Source organism: Dipodomys merriami, unplaced genomic scaffold, assembly GCF_024711535.1.
Source record: "Dipodomys merriami isolate MVZ:Mamm:240054 unplaced genomic scaffold, mDipMer1.0.p SCAF_2041, whole genome shotgun sequence".
Classification (NCBI taxonomy): Eukaryota; Metazoa; Chordata; class Mammalia; order Rodentia; family Heteromyidae; genus Dipodomys; species Dipodomys merriami.
The window spans coordinates 1-23859 of NW_027203429.1; the positions used below are offsets into that span (position 1 = coordinate 1).

The window sequence follows — 23859 nt, forward strand, 5'->3', positions numbered from 1 at the left end:
ACACTTTGAAAACATTACAGGATGGAATAGGAGAAACCCTAGGTCTCCTCGGCTCAGGCCGAAATTTTCTGAATAGAGACCCGGAAACACAAAAAATCAAAGAAAGGTGGGACAAATGGGATTGCATGAAGTTGCAGATCTTTTGCATGGCAAAGGACATAGCTAGCAAGATCAATAGAAAGCCCACTAATTGGGAGAAGATCTTCACTAGCCATACAACAGACAAGGGTCTCATATCTAAAATATACTTAGAACTCAAAAAATTAAATCCCCCAACAACAAATCTGCAAAGAAAAAACTGCCCAATAAACAAGTAGGCTAAAGACTTAAAGAGAAACTTCTCTGAAGAAGAAAGAAGGATGGCCAATAGACACATGAAGAAATGCTCAGCCTCTCTAGCCATAAAAGAAATGCAAATCAAAACAACATTGAGATATCACCTCACTCCAGTTAGAATGGCAAAAATCAAGAACTCTAACAACAACAGATGCTGGAGGGGATGTGGACAGAAGGGAACCTTACTTCATTGTTGGTGGGAATGTAAACTTGTTCAACCACTTTGGAAAGCACTTTGGAGGTTCCTCAAAAGACTTCACATAGAGCTCCCCTATGACCCAGCAATCCCATTTTTGGGCATTTACCCAAATGTTTACAAACAAGACCACACTAACGCCAACAGCACAACTATGTTTATTGCAGCATTATTTACCATAGCTAAGATATGGAACCAACCCAGATGCCCCTCAGTAAATGAATGGATCAAGAAAATGTGGTATATATACACAATGGAATTCTATGCCTCCATCAGAAAGATGACATTGCCCCATTTGTTAGGAAATGGAAAAACGTGGAAAACATTATATTAAGTGAAATAAGCCAGGCCAAAAGAAACATAGGTGCCATGGTTTCCATTATTTGCAATATCTAGTATATGTATGAGTCAAGCAGAAAAGGTCAGATAATGTGATGTTATGAAAATGAATCCTTAGATATGTATTTTAATGTTTTTTTTCCTTTCATGCATTTGTTTCTAACGCATTTATAAGATTATCTCTTTGTAGCTTTGTATGTCCCTCCCCCACAGTATAACCCTGCTTTCACTATATTTGATGTCATTATAACTTGTGTAGGAGATGGGGAAAAACAAGTCGTTTAAGGATATAGGTAGACCTGTTGCAACAATGAGAAGTACAAGTTGTCATGTCGAAAACGAGTTTTTCAATGTTGGTGGGGGGGAAAGCCGGGAGGATTGGGTGGGTGGTTGGGTGGGGAGGCTGGGAAGGGATGTGTAGTGTAAACAAAGGAGGAGGCTGCAATGCTTGATAAGAAATGTACGCATTAACCTGCCCATGTAATTGTAAAACCGCTGTACAGTGTGTTCACAAAAAAAAAATAAATAAAATAAAATAAAGAAAGAAAGAAAAAAAAAAGAAAGTTGAGAGCCAAGGTTCAAAGCCATCCTAGGCATGAAAATCAATGAGACGTTTTTCACCAATTAACCAGCAACAGGTAGGAAGCAGTAGAGCTCTAGCCTTGAGTAAAACTCAAGTTTTAGCCCAGGAGTAGCATAAATGAAAAGAATTCTCATTTACTTTCCTGCCCAGGCTGGATTCAAACCACAAATGCTCAGATTTCAGCTATTTGAGGAGGTAGGATTATAGGTGTGAACCATATTTTTAAAATCTTAAATTGGCTCTAATATTTTTGTCCTTCTTTTCACTTAATTTATTATTCTTTTTCTCTTTTTCGTAAGTTTGGGTCATCTAGCTTATTATTAGGGCTGGCCACTCTTTCTGAGGTTTTTGTTTTGAAGGTTTTTTTTTTGTGGATTTTTGTCCCAACCTGCAGGACGTCAACGAGGGCGATGAACCTAAACGAGAGGAATGAAGGGACAAGAGACATGAAGAATGACAGCAAGACAGGGATTCTGATCAAGCTGCAAATTTTTATTTTTCACACTGGGGTATTTATATGCTTGGAATAAGGAAGCTTTTAAATTGGCCATTAAGGAAGCTTTTTCATTGGCCATAGCAGCTGCAGGATGTTTGCATAGGGCAGGGTGAAAGGGTGGTCATTAGCAGCTGCAGGATATTTGCATAAGGCAGGATGAAAGCGTCGGATTTCTGAGAGTGGTTCTGTAAACTCAGCCACAAGATGTTCTGGTGAGATAGTCAAGCCTATCTTCATGTTGAGAGACTCCTTTTGGCTCCCAACAGATTTTTTTTTTTTTTTTTTGAGCTTGTTATAGTACTTGAACTCCAGGCCTGGTCATTATTCCTAATTTTTTCTCAAGACTAGTAGGCTTCCCACCTCAAGACAGTTCAAATTGTGGCTCTTTATGTATTTTTCTTTCTTTCTGCATTTATTTTAGGTGATGCTCTTATGGCTTGTACTCAGGACTTGGGCATTTTTGCAGAGTTTTTGTTGTTGCTGTATTTTTTTTTTTCTTCATTGCTGGTCCTAGGGCTTGAACATAGGGCCTTAACTTTTGCTAGTCATAAAATCAGGGCAGAGCCACTGTGTCTGAGGTTTTTCCCTTTTCTTTCTCAAGACTAGCAGTCTCTATGGCTTGAGCCACAGATAAAGTTCTGGCTTTATTTATTTATTTATTTTCATTTTTGTTGCTAGGGCTTCAACTCATGACATGGCCACTCTCCTGAGGCTTGAAGTCAGGGCAGGGCCACTGTGAATGAAGAATTTTTTGTATTGTTTGTTCTCAAGGCTAGCATACTTTAACAGCTTGAGCAACAGCTGCATGAATGGCTTTGTTTATGTAATGTTCTCTACCACCCCCACCAGGCAAAAGTTGTAAAGTTCATTTTTTGAAATAATTTCTTATACATCTCATTGTTGCAATCGGTCTAGCTGTATCCCTATTTAAACAATTTGTTTTTTCCCTTCACCTTCACAAATTACGCCAACATCAAATACAGTGAAAATGGGATCAAATACAGTGAAAATGGGGGAGTTATTTATTTATTTGGTTCTGGTCCTAGGGCTGGAACACAGGGAGTGGTGACTGTTCCTAAACCTGAAATCAGGGCAAGGTCACTGTGCTGGAGTCTCTCCCATGTCCTAAAACTTAAGCCACATTTCAACATCTGGCTTTGTAAAACAAATTTGGTGATTCATAAGGGATAAGTTTCTTATGGAGGAGCTGGGAAGTGGCTCAGTGGTAAAGTGCTTGCCTTGAGCTGAAGAGCTAAGGGACACCATCCAGAGCTGGAGTTCAGGCCCCACAACCCATAAAACAGAAAAAAGAAAAGAAAAAAAAAGCTGAGTGCCAGTGGCTTACGCCTGTAAGCCACTACTCAGGAGGGTGAGATCTGAGGATTGCAGTTCAAAGCCAGACTGGGAAGGAAAGTCCATGAGACAATTATCTCCACTAAATCACCAGAAAACCAGAAGTGGCCCTGTGGCTCAAGTGGTAGAGCACTAGCCTTGAGCTGAAGAGCTTAGGGACAGTGTGCAGGCCGAGTTCAAGCCCCATGACCAACCCCAAAAAAAGAAAGATTCTCATGGGAAGACAGGGACATTAGCCAGGCTCTAAAATCAGAGGATGGTGGTTCAAAGCCAGCCAGGGCAGGAAAGTTGTTGAGACTCTCATCTCCAATTAATCACCAAGAGCTTGGAAGTAGAATAGTTCTAGTCTTGTGCAAAACAGCACAAGTTCAGGCCCCAGGACTAGCACACATAAAACCAAGTGTCATGGAGCTTCCTGCCCAGGTTGATTATGAACCACAATCCTAAAATTTCAGCTTCCACAGTAGCTAGGATTATAGGCATGAGCCACTACTTAAAAATATTTCATTGACTTCGCTCTTCTTCTTTTGCCTTCTTATTATATTGTTCATTTCGTGTGTGTGTGTGTGTGTGTGTGTGTGTGTGTGTGTGTGTGTGTGTGTGTGTCCGTCCTGGTGCTGGTTGTAGACCTTGAACTCTGGAGCCTAGCCACAGTCTCTGAATTTGTTTTTCTTTTATTTTTAATGCTGTTTCTAGGCTTTGTATTCAGGGCCTAGTCCCTGTCCCTGAGTCATTCTTTTGTTGCTGGTGGTGGTGGTCCTAGGGCTTGAACATAGGGCCTGGTCACTTCCTGGGTTTGAAACCAGGGCAGGGCCACTGTGTATGAGGGATTTTGTTGTTCATTTTCCCTCAAAGCAAGCAGTCTCTGTGGCTTGAGCCACACAGATCAACTTCTGGCTTCTTTTACTTTTTGGCAGTTCATGGAAGATAAAAAATCTCATAGAAGATAAGAGTACTGTATCAGCACCTGAAATCTGAGGATTGGGGTTGAAAGCCCAGGCAGGTAAGTCCATAAAACTTATCTCCATTTCATCCCCCAAAGAAAGGAAGTGGTAGAATGCTACCTTTAAGAAAAAAAAAATTCTATTTCAACCCCTGGGTTCAAGACCCACACCTGATACATACTCACAAATTCCTAAGGGACTTTTCTGCCTCAGTTGCCTTGGAACCCAGATCTTCAAGTTCTGTCTTTTGTGTAGCTTGAGCTCCAGGTGTAAACCACCAATTCTCTTGGCTTTTGTGCTCATCTTCCACTCTGATTTTTATTTGTGTATTTGTATTTAATTGATTACTTAGTAGTAGTCCTACCCTATGTATCTGGGCCTGGTCACTGTTATTTTGCTTTTTCATTCAAGGCTGTTGCTTTACCACTTGAACCACAGCTCTACTTCTGGCATTTTTGCTGGTTAGTTGGAGATCAGAGCCTCATGGAATTTCCTGCCCAGGTGGGCTTTTAACCACCATCCTGAGATTTCATGCTCCTAACTGGCATTACATGTCAGCCACCAAAAAGTGCCTGGCTCACTCAATTTTAATATTTTTTTGTTTGGTCATGGGGCTTGAACTCTGGGCCTGGGTGCTATCCTCAGCTCTTCAGCTCAAGGCTAGTGCTCTACCACTTGAGCCACAGTGCCACTTCCGGCTTTTTTCTTTTTTGATATAAGGTGCTGAGGAATCAAACCCAGGGCCTCATGCATGCAAGGCAAGAGCTCTACCACTGAGCCACCTTCCCAGCCCTCAATTTTAATATTCTTAATAGGCTCTTACAGTCTTTTTATTCACATGATGATGATGATGATGATGATGATGATGATGATGATGATGATGATGATGATGATGATCATGATGATCATGATGTGCTGGTCATAGGTTTGAAATCAGGGCATGGGTGCTGTCCATTATCTTCCAGTTGAGCCTCAGCTCAAGTCCTGGACTTTTCTTTATTCCTTTTTGCTTCTTTCTTGGTGGTTAATTTGAGAGAATTGTCTCATAAAAAATCTTGGCACTACTCAGGAGGTTGAAATCTGAGGATTGTGGTTTCAAGCCAGTCCTGACAAGAAAATCCAAAACACCCTTTTCTTTTTCTTTTTGTTGTTGTTGTTGTAATGACAAAGGTGAGGTGCAGTGGATTTGCAGTTTCATTAACAGGTAAAAAGGATGTTTGTTTTTGAGCAATAGCCTCCCAAAGTACACTGCCTCCTGACTAGGGATGGTCCACTGATGGTTAGAATGACTTGTCTTCCTTCTATGACCCTATTACCCTGGTAACCGATTGTTTACAAAGATGTGATCCTGACTCCTTAGCAACATGAGAAGGGATAATATCATTCCTAGGTTGGGATGAAAACCAAGTGGATCCCCCCATTTGGTGTGCTGCCTCGCTCTGGGGGGCCAGGATGATAGTGCACCCTTCTGTGAAGAAGGAAAATGACTTGAACAATTCTGTACTCTTTGTTCATTTCTGACAGATGAGGGCTGTAGATATATTCATGGACTCATCTAGGGACAAGCAGGGAATTTTCTAGGATCTCCATTGTGTCTAGGAAGGAAGGGCCTCAGGTTTTGCTGCAGAGAGATGCATCCTACAGTGCGGTTGCAGCAGCCCTGGCTTGCTCCAATGCCAGTGATTTCCCAGATCAGCAATATACCTGGACCCAGGAAATGGCACCTTGTGCAGATGAAATAACTCTCAGGACATCTGTCCTGATGACCACGGAAGCCTATGCCAGTGCAAGCGACGGTGACACAATGCTGCTCATGTGGCTAGGAGTATGGAAGTGGCACTGGTGTGGATTAGAGGTGTTGGGTAGCACACGTGGTGGATGCTTTCTGCTCTGCCCACCACATGACTAAAGGCAATGCTGGATTCTCTCTGAATTTAACTGGGGTCTGGGGGACTGTGGATTTTCTGGGATGCCAAAGCCCCCAGGGGGACATAGGTTGAGCTGGACTAGGTGAAAGGGAGTGAAGGAAACCTCCAGAAAAAAGGAAGTCTTGATTCTCTTTAAAAGTTCCTTTAATGCTTAAATTTTAATCAAAATGGGAAATAAATGGAAAAAGTGATTCTAGATCTCAGTTTCCTGAATATGTGTGACACTAGTACCCAGCTCACTCTTTTGTATCTATTGAGTTTATTAGGTTCTAGACACTGTAGCAAGGAAAAAAAGAAAAGCTTTGTTTTGAAGGTCTATGCCTTTGTGTGTGGGGTTGGGGGAGGGTAGAGAATGTATACACATAAATATGTTTAAATATATGATGGAAAAAATATATTGAGTGATGTGCTAGGGAGGAATGCTAGCAATTTGCAGTGATGTATGAGTTCAGAAAAGCCTCATATGGTAAATGACTTAGAAGAGATCAAGGCAACTCATCCAGGCCCCAGAATCAGGTAGATTCATGAGCTCGAAGTATGAGCACCTACACCTGGGCCCCCTCCCATTTCTGGAGTTCCCTCCATACAACTGACCCCTCCCTCTCTCTGCCCAGACCCACCTGGACTCCCATCTACCTCACTTCCTTTTCCCTCAGATCCTCATGCTACCAGGATAGTGATGGAGGTCATGTGCTCCCTCTTGGGGGAAATATGGGTCCTCTAAAAAACCTTGTAATAATCTTTCTCCTTTGCCTTCCTGCTTCTGCATGGTCCCCTTGCATGGATTTTTTCTAATCCTCTTACATTGGTCGCCCCTGTGGGGATGGGCTCCCCAGTGGGTTTGATCCTCCCTCCACTTCGGAAGGAGGTTCAACCAGCTTCCCTGGGACCCATCCTGAGATCCTATATGCCAGTCACCAGAGGATCACAAAGGTAACTTTCTCCTGACTGAGCGCTCTACCAGCCTATCCAACACTGCTAATTAAATCCCACTCCAGGGTAAGTGACCAGTTTATCTGAGGTCTGGGTTTCTGATTCTGATATCTCAGTGGTAAGGCCACCTGGGCCTCTGTGACTTACCGAGCCCCCCTTCCCCTCATCAGAGCCAAACCTTAGCCAAGTGCCAGGGGCCTACCTTGGCCCAAGGAACCCTCCTCCATGGCCCAAGGAATGCAAATGGACAAACATGAAGACATTCTCCACTGGCAAGGCCACCACCCCCTTTAGGAGCCAACCTGTACTGTGGAGAACACTCTAATATAGACCCGTGGAATCAGGTCCCTTACCATGGGTAGGACACTAAATTTCTTTACATTAAGGTCACCTGGGCCTTGGAGGGCTGCTGAGCCCTTCAATCAAATTTTGCCCCAAATTTAAAACTCCACTTCTGTGAGTGCTTGGGCAGATAGCTCTGGCTCTCTCTCTCTCCCTCTCTCCCTCTCTTCCTCTCTCCCTCTCCCTCTCCCTCTTTCCCTCTCCCTTGTAACTGAAGGTAAAAGTATGGATGAGTTTAAGTTTAAACTCCTCCTCTGTGCCTTTGCAGTTTCCCCTCCTCTGCAGTCTCCCCTGTGAGGCCCTCCCCTCTTTTGCGGCCTCCCCCACAAGGCACTCTCACTTCTGTGGCCTCCCCACAATGCACTCTCACTTCTGCGGCCTCCCAGTGAGGTACACCCCTTTTTGCAGCCTCTTCTGTGAGGCCCCCTCCCCTGAAGGACTTCATCTGTGAGGTCCCCACTGCTCTGCGGGACCCCTCCTCTGCCTTTGTAGTGGGGGTGGAAGCTGAAGCCCCAGTTTTGCCAGAAACAATGCATAAAGCATAAAGTGACTCCATTTAGGGTAGCATCTCTTACTCTTTTCCATGGTTTTCCATGGTCAGGACTGACTTTGTCCTGGCCATTGTCTCAACATCCATTCCTGGGATAGCTTGTCCCGGTTGGCATTTACAGTTTGGACTCAAGGCCTGGGCACTGTCCCTGAGTCCTTCTGTTCCAGGCTAATGCTCTACTACTTAGAGTCACAATGCCACTTTCAGCCTTTGGCTGGATAGTCCTGGTTCTGTGCTGATTAGTAGGGAGATGGAGTTTTAGAAGGATTTTTTTTTGTGTGCCCAGGATGGCTTTGAACTTTCTTACAAAAGCTCTTTTTATTTCCAGTTAAAGCAACAAGGAGATCAATGAAATGGAGGTTACCTATAACTTGTTCACAATTGACTAACAATTACTTGTCAGAGATTTTTAAAAGAAAGCCCAGTAGATGCTTTTAACCTGAGACTGATTGGCACTCTATGACCCACTGCCTCTGGGTAGCCTGCTTAAAGTGGCTTATAGACAACATTTAACCTATAACAAATGTACAGGCCTTTTCTTGGGCTACAGCAGCATAGCCTGTTTAACACCCTGGTTTATAAAAGCATTTTCTGTCTGGCAGAGGAATGCCTACCTATGTAGGCCTTTAGACAGATCTCAATAGGAACATAATCTCAGCTCTACAAGCTTTTCAACAGATGAATTTAACCAGCTCAAAAGTTACTGCCAATTAGGACTTTGAGGAGATACAGGGGTTTTGGGATTTACATTCTACAATCTTAGCTTTTATTACCCACTATCACAGATCTCTGGAAAGTTTTGCCCAGTTAGACCAACATGGGTGATAGGCATGTTTACAAACTTATCTTTCTATGACCTTCTGGCTTGATCAATTTTTTGGAGGACCAAGCTCAAGTAACTCAGGACCTGATACCACTTTTGTCATCCAAACATTTGTTTGTAATTGCCTCTGGATGTTTTAACATTGTCAGGGTCCCTGGAGTGCCTTTCTTATGTTGGGATAAATACATCTTTGGCACTTTCCTTGGTCAGTCGCTGGACTTGAACTCAGGGTTTGAGTGCTGTCCCTCAGCTCTCCAGCTCAGGACTAGCACTTGGCCACTTTAAACTCCAAAACAACTCAGCTTTGAGCACTCTGTTGGCAGATTAGAGATGACAATCTCACAGGGACTTTAGTCTGCCTGTGCCTGGACTGGCTTCAAACTGCAGATCAATGAGTTTTTTTTTTTTTTTTTTTTTTTTTTTTTACAAACAGTCACTTTTACTCCAATTAAAAGCAACAAAGATGGTCATTGGAAGTAGTTTTTTTTTTTTTTTTTTTTTTTTTTGTCGGTCATGGGGCTTGAACTCTGGGCCTGGGCGCTGTCCCTCAGCTCTTCAGCTCAAGGCGAGCGCTCTACCACTTGAGCTACAGAGCCACTTCCGGTTTTCTGGTGGTTTATTGGAGATAGGAGTCTCACGGTCTTTCCTGCCCGGGCTGGCTTTGAACCGTGATCCTCAGATCTCAGCCTCCTGAGTAGCTAGGATTACAGGCGTGAGCCACCAGCGCCCGGCTGGAAGTAGTTTTATAAGCATGGTTTTACTTATTAAATTACATTTGACAAACTTGTCCTATCTTTTACTGTGGGCCTTCCGGCAACTGTTACAAAAAATTTTAGGGGCAAACTAGAATAATCCTATTTCTTTTTACTTTGAAATAAACCTTTAGGAAAATTTTATCTTTTAAACTTGTCTGGGAGGCCAGCCACTCCCCACAACTTCTCAAATTTTTGCAAGGGGGATGTCATTTTAAATCCTTTTTGTAAAGTTATTTTAATTTGCATTTAAATGCATCATTGAAACACTGGGCTGTATATTCTTTGCCTGTAGGCTGTCCTGTGGGCAGTGAATAGAAAGAGTGGCCATATTTTTTTTCTGCAGTCTTTGTTACCTTTAGGAATTTACCTCCAATTGTAAAATAGTATAGAAATCAATTTCTATCCTTTGCTCATACACCCCGTATGGTCTAACTTCTGGCGATGAACATTTACAGAACCAAATATCTAATGTGTCTTGTGTTTTACCCTTAATTAACAGGCTTTTGGTCATGTGAGATGAAGCAAGGCCAGAGTCTGAGAGAGACTGTGGCATCTCCCAACATGTATGGACTGTTGCACCTCCTGTTGGTAACCTGCAATATTTCTACATATACTGGTTAGAGACCTGGTTTACACTGGCTTTTGCAGGCTGGTGCCACTGGTTTAGGCAGCTGTGACTGGGCATAGTCACTCTGGTCCCTTGATCTTAATTGAAGTTGATCGGCACACAGGGGAGAAAACAGAGAATGAAACCCTTAGCTTTAGTTTACTAGCCATGGTCAGTGAACAATAGTTAACTCTTAGCATAAATGGACATAGGAATGACATAATTCACAGCAAACTTAGTTACCAATTTCATTTACTTTGTAAAGGACATTGTCTTTTTTAAGTCCTTTTCCAAGGTCTTTTAAAACTGCCTGTTTTTTCTTTGGCTTAGTCAGGTCACAAAGTTTTAAAGCAATTTAGATTAATTCACAGCTTCCATTGACAAAGATTTTTAGTAGGCAGAGTAACCTTGAAACCATAATCACTTACATATAGTCAAATAAGACACAGACAGACATGTTTGTGCACAGATTATAGAGCGTGCTTAGATTTTAAAATAGACTTTTAAAGTTTTGAAATTTTAGTGGAACTAATTTTCTAATTATGATGGAACCATGTGGTCATTTTAAAATACAAAACTTTGCCAACAAGAAACCTAGTGAACAGGAGGCAATAGGAACATACACTTGGCCTAGCATAATGGCACCACAGGACAGGGGAGGAGGAAGGGGTAGTACTAAGCTGAAGTACCAAGATGCCAATTTGGCACATCCACCACTTGCTCAATGCTAGAGAGAAGATTAATACACTTTTGGTAATATCCAAACTTGTTGGCCTTTATTTCAGGGAGTTTAGACTTAAACTCACCCATTTTCTATCTAATGAGTAGAAACAAGCAATTACTGGTTACATTCTTCCAGGGCTTAACCAAAGCGTTTAGCATATGAAATACTTGTGAAAGAGGTTACAAGCAGGTAATTTTGGCAAGAGGCAAAGTTTAAGGGGAGGGAGAGAGAGAGAGAGAGAGAGAGCTACTTGCTCAAGCACTCTCAGAAGTGGAGTTTTAAATGTGGGGCCAAATTTAATGATGGGGACTCAACAGCCCTCCAAGGCCAGGTGGCCTTAATGTAAAGAAATTTAGTGTCCTTCCCATGGTAAGTGACCTGAAGCCATGTGCCTAGAGTAGAGTGTCCTCTGCAGTGCAGGTTGGCTCCTAAATAGGTGGTGGCCCCACCAGTGGAGACTGTCCTTATGTTGGTCCAAGGTGGGTCCTTGGGCCATGGTAGGCCTCTAGTGGCTAATTCCAGCACTTGGCCAAGTTTTTGGTCAGATGGTGAGGGTGGGGCTCAGTTAGCCCAGAAAGGCTCAGGTGGCCTTACCACTGATATTGGAATCAGAAACCCTGACCTCAGACAAACTTGTCACTTACCCTGGAGTGGGAATTAATTAGTGGGGCTGGATGGGCTGGTAGAGCACTCAGTCAGGAGAAAGTTACCTTGATGGTCCTCTGGTGACTGGAGTGAAGGATCTCAGAATAGGTCCCAGGGCAGCTGTTTGAACTCCCTTCTGAAGTGCAGGGGGAGCAAATGCACTGGGGAACCTATCCCAGTATGGAGCCACCAGTGAAAGAGGATCAGACACATCCATCCTATGGGACCATGCAGAGGCAGGCAGGCAAAGGAGAAAGATTATTACAAGGTTTATTAGAGGAGCCATATTTCCCCCAAGAGGGAGCACATGACCTCCATCATCATCCTGGTAGCAGAAGTATCTGAGAGAAAAGGAAGTGAGGTAGATGGGAGTTCAGGTGGGTCTGGGTGGAGAGAGGGAGAGACCAGTTGTATGGAGGGAACTCCAGAAATGGGAGGGGGCCCAGATGAGGGTGGAGCTGAGGACCAAAGGTGAGCGATCTACAAACTGCAGTTCAAAGCCAGTCCAGGCAGAGAAAGATTATCATCTCTAACTAGCCAGCAGAGTGCCAAAAAAGCGGGCAGAGTTGCTTTGGAGTCCGAAGTGGCAAAGTGCAATCCTTGCACTGGAGAGCTGAAAAACAGCACTCAGGCACTAAGTTCAAGTCCAGTGACCAAGGGAAATGTCAAGGTTGCGTTTACCCTAACATAGAAAGAGGCACTCCTGGGACTTTGGCAATAATGTTTGGCTCTTCTAAAATTGATCAGAGCTGGAGGTCATGGCAAGCTACTTTATAAGCATGCATAACTGGGCAAGAACTTGTCAACCATTTGTAATAGTTGGCTGTAAAAGGCTGAGGTTGTGAATTGTGGGGAATAGCTTAAATCCAAACTGCTCTGTATGTGCTTAAAACCCTAATTGGCAGTAAATTCTGGGCTGACACTAAACAAATAAATTTGTTTAAGAATAAAATATGAAATTGTTAGGACCAGATCAAAAGTAAAGAGATAGGGTATTAATCAGAACAAGGAAGGAGAAAATTCAAATTTAACTGAGACAAATAAGTCCCAGGTAAGCAGAGAAACATTGGTATAAACACCAAAATAAAACAAAATTGTGGTCTGATAATTACTAAAAAGATCATTTATATCAGGATTTAGACCAAATGTTAAATTTTCAAAGATAAGGGCTTAAGTAGAGAGTTAAGCACCAGGAGCTACACTAAACATCTGTATTCCAAAGGATGGCCTGCCTGTCCCACCTAGGCTATTTGAGGAGCTAAACAATGCTTTCGCCCATTTGGGGAGGTAATGTTTTCCTAGGATTTCAAGGTAAGACTTGTCCCACCTCCAGGCCTTGAAGCTGGGTGCAATGCCCCCATCTCCAGCCTAGATACCAGGATGTCTACAGGCAGTTGTGTGGACTCAACCACCCTATTTGCCTTGATGCAATTTGTAATCACTAACTGTTAGGTCTGCTTTTATAACTTGTTTGTCAATTACAAAACTGCCACTGAACACCTACAAGTGGAACTTCTTATGGAGCTTACCTTTAAACATCCTAGACTATTTAAATCTTTTACAAACCAAAGTACTAAACAGGCTATGCTGCTATAGCCGCCCCCCAAAGGGTCCATACAGTTATGAAAAGTTAAAAAATTATGCCTAAACTCTAGTTTGGAATAAAATGTAATTAGTAAAAAGTTGTCACCTTGACAAACTACCCCACACCATATTCTAAAAGCCAGTGTACAATCAGAAAAATATTAGGGGAGTTTACTAAAGTTAGTCCCTAGGTAAAACTTCTTTAATGAACCTGTGTAGACTAATGCCAACTGTTTACACACCCATAAAACATTTAAGCTTCAATTATTAAAAAAACAAAAAAGGGGAATCCCCAAGGGAACTTTTGCCTTAACCTTATTTACTCTAAATTTTTAAAATTTCACTCAAAGTGATCCTTTCACTAAAGCTGAAAAGCATTTTATCCCTCTAGCACCACCTCACTATCTATTCCCATATGGTTTAAAAAATTTAATCAATGAAGAATAAGACTAATGCCCCATAAGTGAAAATAGCGTTTCTATCATTCCAGATGGATCTACTGGCAACATCTGGGTCCCTTTTTGACTCATCCGACCTCCAGAGAAGCAAAAACAACACAACACAACCCTGAGGAAGAACATCTAGTACGCAGATTTGCAGACCTAAGGTTGAAGTCTGGAGGAAGCCATCATCCTTATCTTAAGAAAACCAGCTTGACCCCAGCAACATGGGGTCAGAATAAGGTGTTGACACAAGACCGAAGCCACCCTGGTCAGTACAAAAACCCCTAGAATACCTGAATATCTGTTTTGGCCATGATTGCACTGCTTGTGAATACTTCTGCAGTGAGTAGTGAACATGCATATTGGGCCTATGTCACTCACCGACCATTGTTAAAATTAGTGGATTAGCTAGACCAAGGTCCGGTGGCGTATACAAATGACAGCATGTATTTTCCTCCACCATGGGATCATGCAGACCCTACTCATCCAGGTGAGGAAGGCATACCTTATATTATTTCCTTAGGATTTGAGTCTTTACCACTGTGTTTAGGGACATCACCTTGCTTACCAACCAGAAGACAGGTATGGGCATACATCTTGCCTGATGATAAAATCAACAATCATATGGGGCTATTCAGCACAATTTCCTTAAATTTTATTGGTAAGGATCATTCTTATACAAATAAGACTGGGCGACCACCTAACCTAGTATGCCAGGACATTAATTATTGAATTTTGTTTATGTTTCTATTCAGTGGTCTCAGTGTCAAAACCCTAGAGGAAAGATTATACAGCATAATGATAACATCTCATTTATAGATTGAGGTCCTCATGGATGTTTCATTGCCAATTATTCTGAAAAGCATGTTGGTGATTGGTATACTAATAATTCTTCTGATGGTGACGTCTATACAATGGAGTTATAAATCATGTAGAACCCATTGGCTTGCTCACCTGACATGATGGAGGCCTTGTGCCTCGTAGGCCACATATAAACTTCAGGGGACACTTAGGGCCTGAGCAGTGGCATTTATAAAACTTGCCACCCAATTTTATACAACTCAGAATTGGATTGGTCACTTTACTAGGGCCCATGAGGCAAATTATACATTTTACAGGAACCATTCTTTTACTGTACAGGGTTGTATTAAACTTTCCTATGTCCTAGCCCACAGGGACAGTGTCAATCAATGAGAACCCACGCAGCCTGGACTCTTTACATGCTTAAATCATACTATTTCTTTTAATATGCCTTCTCAGTCTCTCCTGATATTAAGATCTCGCTTAGGGGTCTGGGTGCCTGTTAACCTCACCCGACCTTGGCAGGAGAGCCCCACTGTTGGTTTGTTGACAGGAGTCTTCCAGCAACTGCTGAAGAGAACTAGGAGATTCCTGGGTCTGAGTGTAGCTGTGATCCTTGAAATGACTGCTATCACCATGACTGCTGCGACTGCCGGAGTGGCCCTGCATTCCTCCATCCAAACCAAGGACTTTGTAGAGAAGTGGCTGGACTGTCACCAGCTATGGACTCATCAGCACAATATTAAACAGGACATTGATTCCCGTCTGAACACCCTGCAACACACGGTGCAGTGGATGGGAGACCAGATAATTGATCTGCAGAAACAGCTAACCTTCAAGTGTGATTAGAGCTCAATAAACTGTGCATCACTCCTACTTGATTCAACACTTCTAACATTACTTGGCAGGGACTTCACTACCACCTGCCAGTCTTGCAAGGAAATTTGACTTGGGACATCCACTAGTTACAGCAGGAAGTCATTGAGACTTTCTTGGCACAACTCCCTGGGGTGGGATATGAAGGTCTGGCTGAGGGAATTGCATCTGTGCTAAACCAATTGGACCCTCGAACCTGGTGGCACAGTTTTACCCATAGTGTTTCTACAGGATTGATTGCATTATGTCTTGTCAAGATATTGCTGTCTACATTCCAAAATAGTTTCTGCAAATCCCTTCTGCAAAGGATCTCTTGCTTACGGTTGTACTTAAAAAACAAAAAAGGGGGGAGATGTCAGAGGCATCAACCGGCATAACCCCATCTGTTGCTGTTTCCACAACGGGATCTGGGAACACGATGTGTGGTATAGGCAAGAAGGGACTACACCATGTGGGTATAGACAAAATTTATTGGAACATCACATGCTTATATACAGCACACAAGCAGGAGAAGTAAATCTTCAGTCAGGGGCAGAGAGTTAAACAGTTTTATGGGAGCACAGACAATGAGAGTTTAAACAGAAAAAGCTAATCCTTGTCAACAAATGTGGAGCAGTTTCACTAAACAAGGTTGTAAAAGTAGGTAAAGCACAGGTGATTTACACATGGGGGGGGGGTCTCCAGGCATTGTTCTACGTGGTTAAGTAGATGAAGCACGAATGGTACTTTGAGCAAACCATTACCTGAGTCTTGCACCGGGGCAGAACCTTTGCCCAGCATGGAGGAAAGGGTGTCCCTTCCTCCCCGAGAAGAATTGGTAGTGGTCCTGTGGCTCAGGTGGTAGGGCACTTGCTTTCAGCTGAAGAGCTGAGGGACAGCGTCCAGGCCCAGAGTTCAAGCCCCACAACCAACAAAAATAAATAAATTGGAAGGAAGGGATGCATGTCTGTATCCACCCTCAGGGCACACAGGTGCTCAAATGGGGTTTTGCAGGCCTATGCCTCCAACACCCATATGAACCCCTCTCCTTCTGCTCCCACTCCAGCTCCCAGATCTTAGGCAGATTGGGTGGAAGGGGGCTGTGTCAGTCCTGGAGTTTTTCTCCACCTCTGGCTGTGCCTGAGCAGCTGCAGGAGCCCTGGCCCATGCTGCACGAGGCAGCAACAACTGCTGCAGTCGCTGCTGCAAGTTTGGCCATTTGGCTCCACTCCTGCCTGGTTGCCCTGACACTGGAGGAGTCTCGCTGGCTCCTTTGCTGTTTCACACTGCACCTCCAGCCTAGGGATGAGCCCAGGAAGCTCGGCGCTGGAGCCTTTGAGGCCTGAGGTCAGCCACTGGAGGGATTTGGAGGGGCTGCCCTGCCTGCAGGGTCTGGCCTGAGGAGCCTGTGCCCCAGTCATGGCTGCTTGCTGCTCAGAAGAAGCGGCGGTGGAGCTGGCCTGTAGCCGGCTTGCTTGCTCCCTCCGAGGCTCTTACAGTTGTGTTACTGGCAGAACAATATCCCAACTGCTCTAGTACTATTTTATTGTATTTTAAAAATAAAAGACTTCATGGGCCCCATAAGTGCTTTATGAAATATGACTGGCAGCCGCTATTTAAATAAATGTGAGAATTCAGGAGTTTTTCTTTTATCTTCCTAAGTGATTTTTTTTGTCTGTCTTGGGACTTGAACTCTTGGCCGGGGTACTGCTGTCCCTTAGCTCTTCAGCTAAAGGCTAGCACTCTACCACTTGAGCCACAGGACCACTTAGGTTTTCTGGTGGTTTATTGGAGATAAGAGTCTCATGGTCTTTCCTGCACTGGTTGGATTTGAATCTCGATCCTCAGATCTCAGCTTCCTGAGTGGCTAGGATTACAGGCAGGAGCCACTTGTGCCCAGCTCTAAGTGATCATTTTAAAGGCTAAGCATAATAGATCACTCCTGTAGTACCATCTACTTGGGAGGCATAGATTGAGAGGATTGCAATCCAAGATCAACCCAGGCAAAAAGTGAGATCTGATCACAATCATCAAGCTGGGCTGATTCCAATAATCTCAGCTAGATGGGAGGCTGGTCCTGGGATGGGAAGAAAACAGGATGCCCTAACTTAAAAACTAAAGTACAAAAAGGCCGTAGTGTGGATTAAGAGTTAAACACCTGCCTAAGCATGAAATCCTTTGTATAAACCCTAGTACTGAGAAAAGGAGGGAGGGAGGAAAGCAGGAAGGGATATAGGGGAGGGAGAGAGATGTTATTTCATTAATTTTACATTTTTCCTAACACCATTCATTTTGAGTTTCTTTTGCTCAAGACTAGCACTCTGCCACTCAAGCCTCAGTACCACTTCCAGCCTTTCTCTTTATGTGGTACTGAGGAACCAAACCCAGGACTTCATGTATGTGCTAGGCCAGCACTCTATTACTAAGCCACATTCCCAGTCCTTCTTTTATTTTGTAAGATGAGCTTTGGTTTTGTGTTCTTCTCTTGGCATGGAACTTAGGCTAGTCTCAACCTAACTTCTGACTCAGCCTCCTAAATTCAGAGATTGCAAACATAGATCACCATACTCAGCTCAGGATTCCTTTGAGAGAATCATCTTTTCAGAGACAGAGTTATTCTGTCTTCCTTGGATTGGATGGCCTTTTGCTTTTGGCATTGTGTTAATCCCATTTCTTGTCTTGATATATTTCTCCTTCTAGATCAATAGAAAATTTTCAGCTTCCCAACTTGAAGCCTATTGGTCTCATCCAATAATATCACAAAATTGGTGAATACCATTACCTGGCATCATGGGCATGCCAGCCAGCTAAAACTCAGCTATCAGATGGGCTTGGGCTTCAACAATGCAGGCATTTCTCTGCATAATCTGAAAACTGTCATAGATAATGTTGGTTTATTCCATCCTGTTTTCAGCTGCTTGCCATTCTGAGCTTTGTATGTTTTTGCTTTCTTTTATTTATTTATTTATTTATTTTTGAGTCATAGGCCTTGATCTCTGGGCTTGGCTTGGGTGATGTCCCTGAGCTTTTCAACTCAAGGCTAGCACTCTACGACTTGAGCCACAGAGCCACTTCTGGTTTTCTGGTGGTTTATTGGAGATAGGAGTCTCACGGACTTTCCTCCCTGGGCTGGCTTTGAACCACGATCCTCAGATCTCAGACTTCTAAGTAGCTAGGATTACAGGTGTGAGCCACCTGTACCCGGCCCTGACTGAATCTTGAAAAGAGAAGACAGGAATAGGTCAAGAGACACACATTATCAAAATGGGGATGGGAGGGATCGAGAGTCCTGACTGAGCAGTGGATCCATATAAAGTCTGATCAGACTTACTCCAAACATGAAGGAACATCTTCAGTCTGGATGTTGGATGCCTCTAAACATTGTCAGGGACATGAAAGGAGCAGGGTTGGGTTGAAGGTTTAGGGAGCACTGTGGGATGAAGTGTCATTAAAAACTCAGCTCTGGGGCTGGGAAGTTGGCTCAGTGGTAGAGCTCTTGCCTTGCATGCCTGAGTCCCGGGGGTTCGATTCTTCAGCACCATATAAGCAAAATGGAAAGCCGGAAGTGGCGCTTTGGCTCAAGTGGTAGAGCACTATCCTTGAGCTGAAGAGCTGAGGGACAGGGCACAGGCCCAGAGTTCAGGCCCCACAACCGGACCCTCCCCCCCAAAAATAAAACTCTCAGTTCTGACAGCACAGATCAAGTGTATGTCTTGGGAGTCCCCTGTTGTGCTGTGGCAATGCTCTTCCTGTGTATGTCTGCCTAGAGGGGGAGGTGTTTGCTCCTCATTTGTCATTAATTCTAGAGGACAGAGGAGCCCCATGAGTCCAGTAAACAGATGCTTTCTGGCAGCTTCTCACAGTGTTTCCTCCAGGCAGCACCATGCTCTTTACTTGCTCTGATGAGGCAGCTGCATATGGGTCTGCAGGAATTTCTTGTCAAGAAATTAGAGAGTCATTCATTCATTACTCTATAACAAAGAGTGGCAATGCCTAACTATAGGTTGCTTTGTTATTCCAATGTGTGTGCTACTGGCACTGGCTTGTCTCTTCAGTCTGCACAGGCTCAGGACAATACTATAGTCAGCTCGGACACACCAGCTTACACCCAGTCACTACTCAGAATGTGATGTCAAAGCTACTCCTGGTAATAGATGACAAGGCTGTTTAAATCAGAATAAGATCACAGCAGAATGCACTACGATATCTTTTTGCTCCTCTGATTTTACAGCTTCTAAGCTAGTGTTTCCTGGCTTCCTATCCTTGTGGCGTAGTATGAGAGCCATCTAGGTTGTTGCAATGCATCAGCCAGGAGAAGGGTGTCTATAGTCAGAGAATGACACAAAAAATAGCATCTGTGGTGAGGTTAGACTTGGTGTTGGATTATAATTAAGCTAGTTCTGCAAAGCTGGGAAGCATGGAAATGGACTGCCATTGTGAAATGGACATGGGATAATTTAGGAGACAACAAGGATCTGAGTAGCTCTCACCTGTAATCCTAGCTACTCAGGATGCTGTGATCTGAGTACTGAGGTTCAGAGACAACCTAGGCACAAATATCAGATAGTTTCTTTCTTCCAATTAACTAGCAAAAATGAACTAGAGCTGTGGCTGAAGTACTAGCCATAAGAAAAAGAGCTAAGGGTCAGCACTGAACACATGCTAGCATGAAAAAAATGAGAAAGACATAAGAAGGGAAATTACAAGAAACTTACTGTGAACAATTAGACCTCTAATTATCTTTCTTTTTATTAGCAAGTATTGGTTGTACAAGAAGGAGGTTGTGACGTTCCCATACATGGATACAATGTATCACAGTCATACCCACTCCATCACCTACCCAGTCTTATTTCCAGTTAACACTAAAAAGCCAGAAGCAGTGAGGTAGCTCAAGTGGAAGAGTCCCAGCCTTGAGCAAAAATCTGAAGTGACATTACCAGGTCCTGAGTTGAAGCCCTAGTACAAGGACCACCACACCCAACAAAAATAAAATATTCCATGGGAATGAATGTAGATCTTGTAACATACAACTACAGAAAATAGTAATGTCTGGCATTGAGCTCCCTTAAATTATAAATAACATGAGGAAACAAAGGTCCAAAGTCTTTTTGAATAGCATTTTATTTTCTGAGGATAACAGAATAACAAGACATTGTTATTGTCTGTTCTGTCACATGGTGTTAGATATAAGTATGAGATACTCTGCAGGAAGAACCTCTGTGCAACTTCTGAGGAAACAGAAGTTGGCTGTTCTTTTAAGGGTGAAGGAAATACTTTGTATCTTTTGATGGCGGTGAATCTATGGGAAATCATCAACCTATTAAAAAAACTAGATATAGTTATAGAATTATATCATCTTATATTAAGAAAGGTCATTAAAGGCACTTTAAAACTAAACAAAGAGGGGCTGGGAAGGTGTCTGAATGGTAGAGTGCTTGCCTCACATGCATGAGGCCCTGGGTTCAATTCCTCAGAACCACATAAGCAGAAAAGCAGAAAGTGGTACTGTGGCTCAAGTGGTAGAGCACTAGCCTTGAGCTGAAAAGCTGAGGGACAGCTCCCAGGCCCTTTGTTCAGACCCCATGGCCAACAAAATACATACATACATACATACTTACATAAACTAAGAATAAGAACTTTAAGAGCGTAAACTAATAGAAATGGAATATAACTTAAATAGCAATCTACAAATTTATACTGTTAAATTCATTGAGTACTTAAACAAATGGGGAAATTCAATTCTTTCCCATAATAGATTGTTAACTGAAGAATATAATTTGAGTGAGGGAATTTTGTGTAGATGCCTATTACATATCATCTAATAGAAATGCCATGTAAGCCAGAACACAGAAGCCTCCCACAGGACATAGTGCTGTCTGAAAATGAACTCATGGAAAAATGGTACAAAACCTCGTTCAGAAGTCATACTAAAATTTTTCTGTGTATATGCTGATCCTGGGGTTAGAACTGAGGGCTTGGGTGCTGTCTTTGAGCTAATTTTGCTCAAGACTAGTGCTGTGCCACTTGAGTCACAGCACCACTTCCAGGAGTGTTTTAGTAGTTTTTTGGAGATGAGTCTCATGGACTTTCTTTCATGGGCTGGCTTCAAACATTGGTCTTCAGATCTCCACCTCCTGAGCAGCTAAGGCTATAGGCATGATCCAGCAGTGCTGGGCTCCAAACTGACAATTTTCTCTCAAGAAATATCACTTCACACTGAAATAGTGAATCCAAATAGCTCATAATGGAACAAGGAATAATATTTCCACAGCAACCTATAGTGGATCTATTCGCATATACTGTGACAGATACCAAATGTTCCCAAATCAAATCTACCCTAACCATTTTTCTCTCATAGACCCTTCTTAAAGCAATTTCAGCAGGTTTTGTTAGTTTGTTTTGTGCTTATTCTAGGTCTTGAACTCGGGGCTTGAGTACCATATCTATGCTCCTTTTGCTTAATCTTAGCATGCTACCACATGAGCTACAACCCATTTCCTTTCTTTTGGTAGTTTTTTTTTTTTTTTTTTTTTTTTTTTTTTTTTTTTTTGTCGGTCGTGGGGCTTGAACTCTGGGCCTGGGCGCTGTCCCTCAGCTCTTCAGCTCAAGGCGAGCGCTCTACCACTTGAGCTACAGCGCCACTTCCGGTTTTCTGGTGGTTTTTATTGGAGATAGGAGTCTCACGGTCTCTCCTGCCCGGGCTGGCTTTGAACCGCGATCCTCAGATCTCAGCCTCCTGAGTAGCTAGGATTACAGGCGTGAGCCACCAGCGCCCGGCCTTTTGGTAGTTTTTTGGAGATAAGACTCACTGATTTTTCCTGCTTACAACCTTCTGAATAGATAGGATTAAAGTTGTGAGCCACTTTCCCCCACCTTCATTGTTTACTTTTGTAGGAGCACATAAAGTACTTCCACCACATTTGTCCATTTGCCCTTCCCTTCACAATGCTACCCCCACCAAAAACCTTATAATAGATTTCTTAATCCTTTGATTAAAGTAAACTAAGCAAAGAGACAATTAAAAATGATATGCTATGTCTTAGGTTGCCTTGATCTTAGCAGAGTATCACTTCAAGTTAAAACTGATTAACAAAAATTGAAGAAAAATACCGAGGAGACTCAAAATTGAACAAAGTAAATCCTAATCTTCAAGTTTCAGGTCTCCAAGTAAAAGGAAAGCAGAAACTGTTGTTGGGAGTTCCAGGTAACCAGTGAGGCTTGATAGTCAAAAGTGATGTGTGATCCTGAAGTCTGAGGGGAGTATGAGCAGTACTAATGTATAAGTGTTTAAAATCCCTCACTTCAATGGTTATGCTGGGGTGAAGTTGAGAATGTCCTTGTTCAAGGTTTTGGGTATCATCATATTTATGACTTCATGAAATCCCATAACATCATGATGCCTCTTCCTGAAAATTCATTGAGTAATCCTAGCTACTCAGAAGGCTGAGATCTGAGCATCATGGTTTAGTTATCTCCAATTAATCACCAAAAAGATGGAAGTGGAACTGCAGCTCAAGTGGAAAATCACTAACCTTGAGGGGGAAAAAAAGCAAACAAGAACAGATTCTAAGCCCTGAGTTCAAGTCCTAGCAGTGGGGATGGGGAGAGTTTGATTGAGAAGGAAGACAAAAGACAGTCAAAGCCAAGAGTAAAGTAGGCCCTAAAAGTTCAGAGATTACAACCTAGAATGCCTTTAACCAAGGATGCTTGTCTTAGTTGGGTTTTTCTTATTGTGATTTTTATAGGCAAACAGCATTGAATTGGAGAAAAAATAGCTTTCTCAACCTAAACCAAATATCAAAATGAAGAAAAAGTCTATCTTGTGCAAGCCTATAAAGCAGGAGTTACTGGAGGGGAATGAAGAAAGCCTAAAGAAGAGCTCAGCATCCCAGAGAATGGTGTGTCAGACCAGGAAAGCAAAGAGGAGGACCAGGAGCCAGAATCATCATGTGACCTCAACTCTGTGGATATGTGCAGAGTCATGTGTTCACTCACTAACTCTTAGGATTTTGTCATGGCTAGGACACTAAACTCGCTCCTTACTCAAATTTTCCCTTTCATCTGCTTGATCTCAAAACTTCTTAACTTGGGTGGCATTTTTTGTGCTTTTGAAAATTTTATTATTTCTCAAAAACAGCCTTTGAAGTGTTAAAAGGACATCTGGGTGAATAAAGTGGAAATATTCGAGTTTGGTTAAAAAAAAAAATGAATGAACTGAGGCAGTTGGAAGACCATGGGAAGAGGTGTAATAAGAATAGTCTCTTACGTGGGAAAAGTCTTAGCAGTTTTACCTTCAGCTCCATCTGTAAGAAACCATTAACATTCTCTATTAGTAGAGTTATTATTTGTATAATTAAATTTGGAATTGGCACTTGATGATCCAAATATTAAGTACCATGTCCCCTGAGCAAAGTTTAGGTTGTTTGATATAAAGTTGAAGAGCCTACAAGTTTAAATTTTTCTTTAATATAATAAGTAACAGACTATTTTTCAAAATCTACTTGGTATGGCGAACTTGAATTGCTAGGCCTGGTAATACTTTTCATTGTAGGAACAACTAGTTTTTCTACATAGCTCTTACCCTATACCCTGATGCCCTACTCGGCTTTGTTAGCCTTGTCC

The 23859-nt window shown here is 42.7% G+C and overlaps 1 protein-coding gene across 6 annotated transcripts; it reads left to right on the top strand.

The window, feature by feature from the left end:
• Window positions 1–3938: 3938 nt before the first annotated feature.
• Window positions 3939–23830, top strand: LOC138833389 (endogenous retrovirus group K member 18 Env polyprotein-like). 6 transcript variants are annotated; one of them, XM_070031747.1, is made up of 4 exons: window positions 3947–4306; window positions 10078–10162; window positions 13629–13849; window positions 14936–16889. In XM_070031747.1, exons 2-4 carry the CDS (start codon window positions 10095–10097, stop codon window positions 15229–15231), a joined length of 585 nt encoding a protein of 194 aa, XP_069887848.1. In that variant the 5' UTR covers window positions 3947–4306; window positions 10078–10094; the 3' UTR covers window positions 15232–16889. The 6 variants fall into 6 exon arrangements, 1 of the variants encoding a protein (XP_069887848.1); XR_011373872.1 differs by having other exon boundaries at window positions 3942–4306; window positions 10078–10166; window positions 13629–16889; XR_011373870.1 differs by lacking the exons at window positions 10078–10162; window positions 14936–16889 and adding an exon at window positions 22983–23830 and having other exon boundaries at window positions 3948–4306; window positions 13629–14071.
• The last annotated feature ends 29 nt before the right edge of the window (window positions 23831–23859 follow it).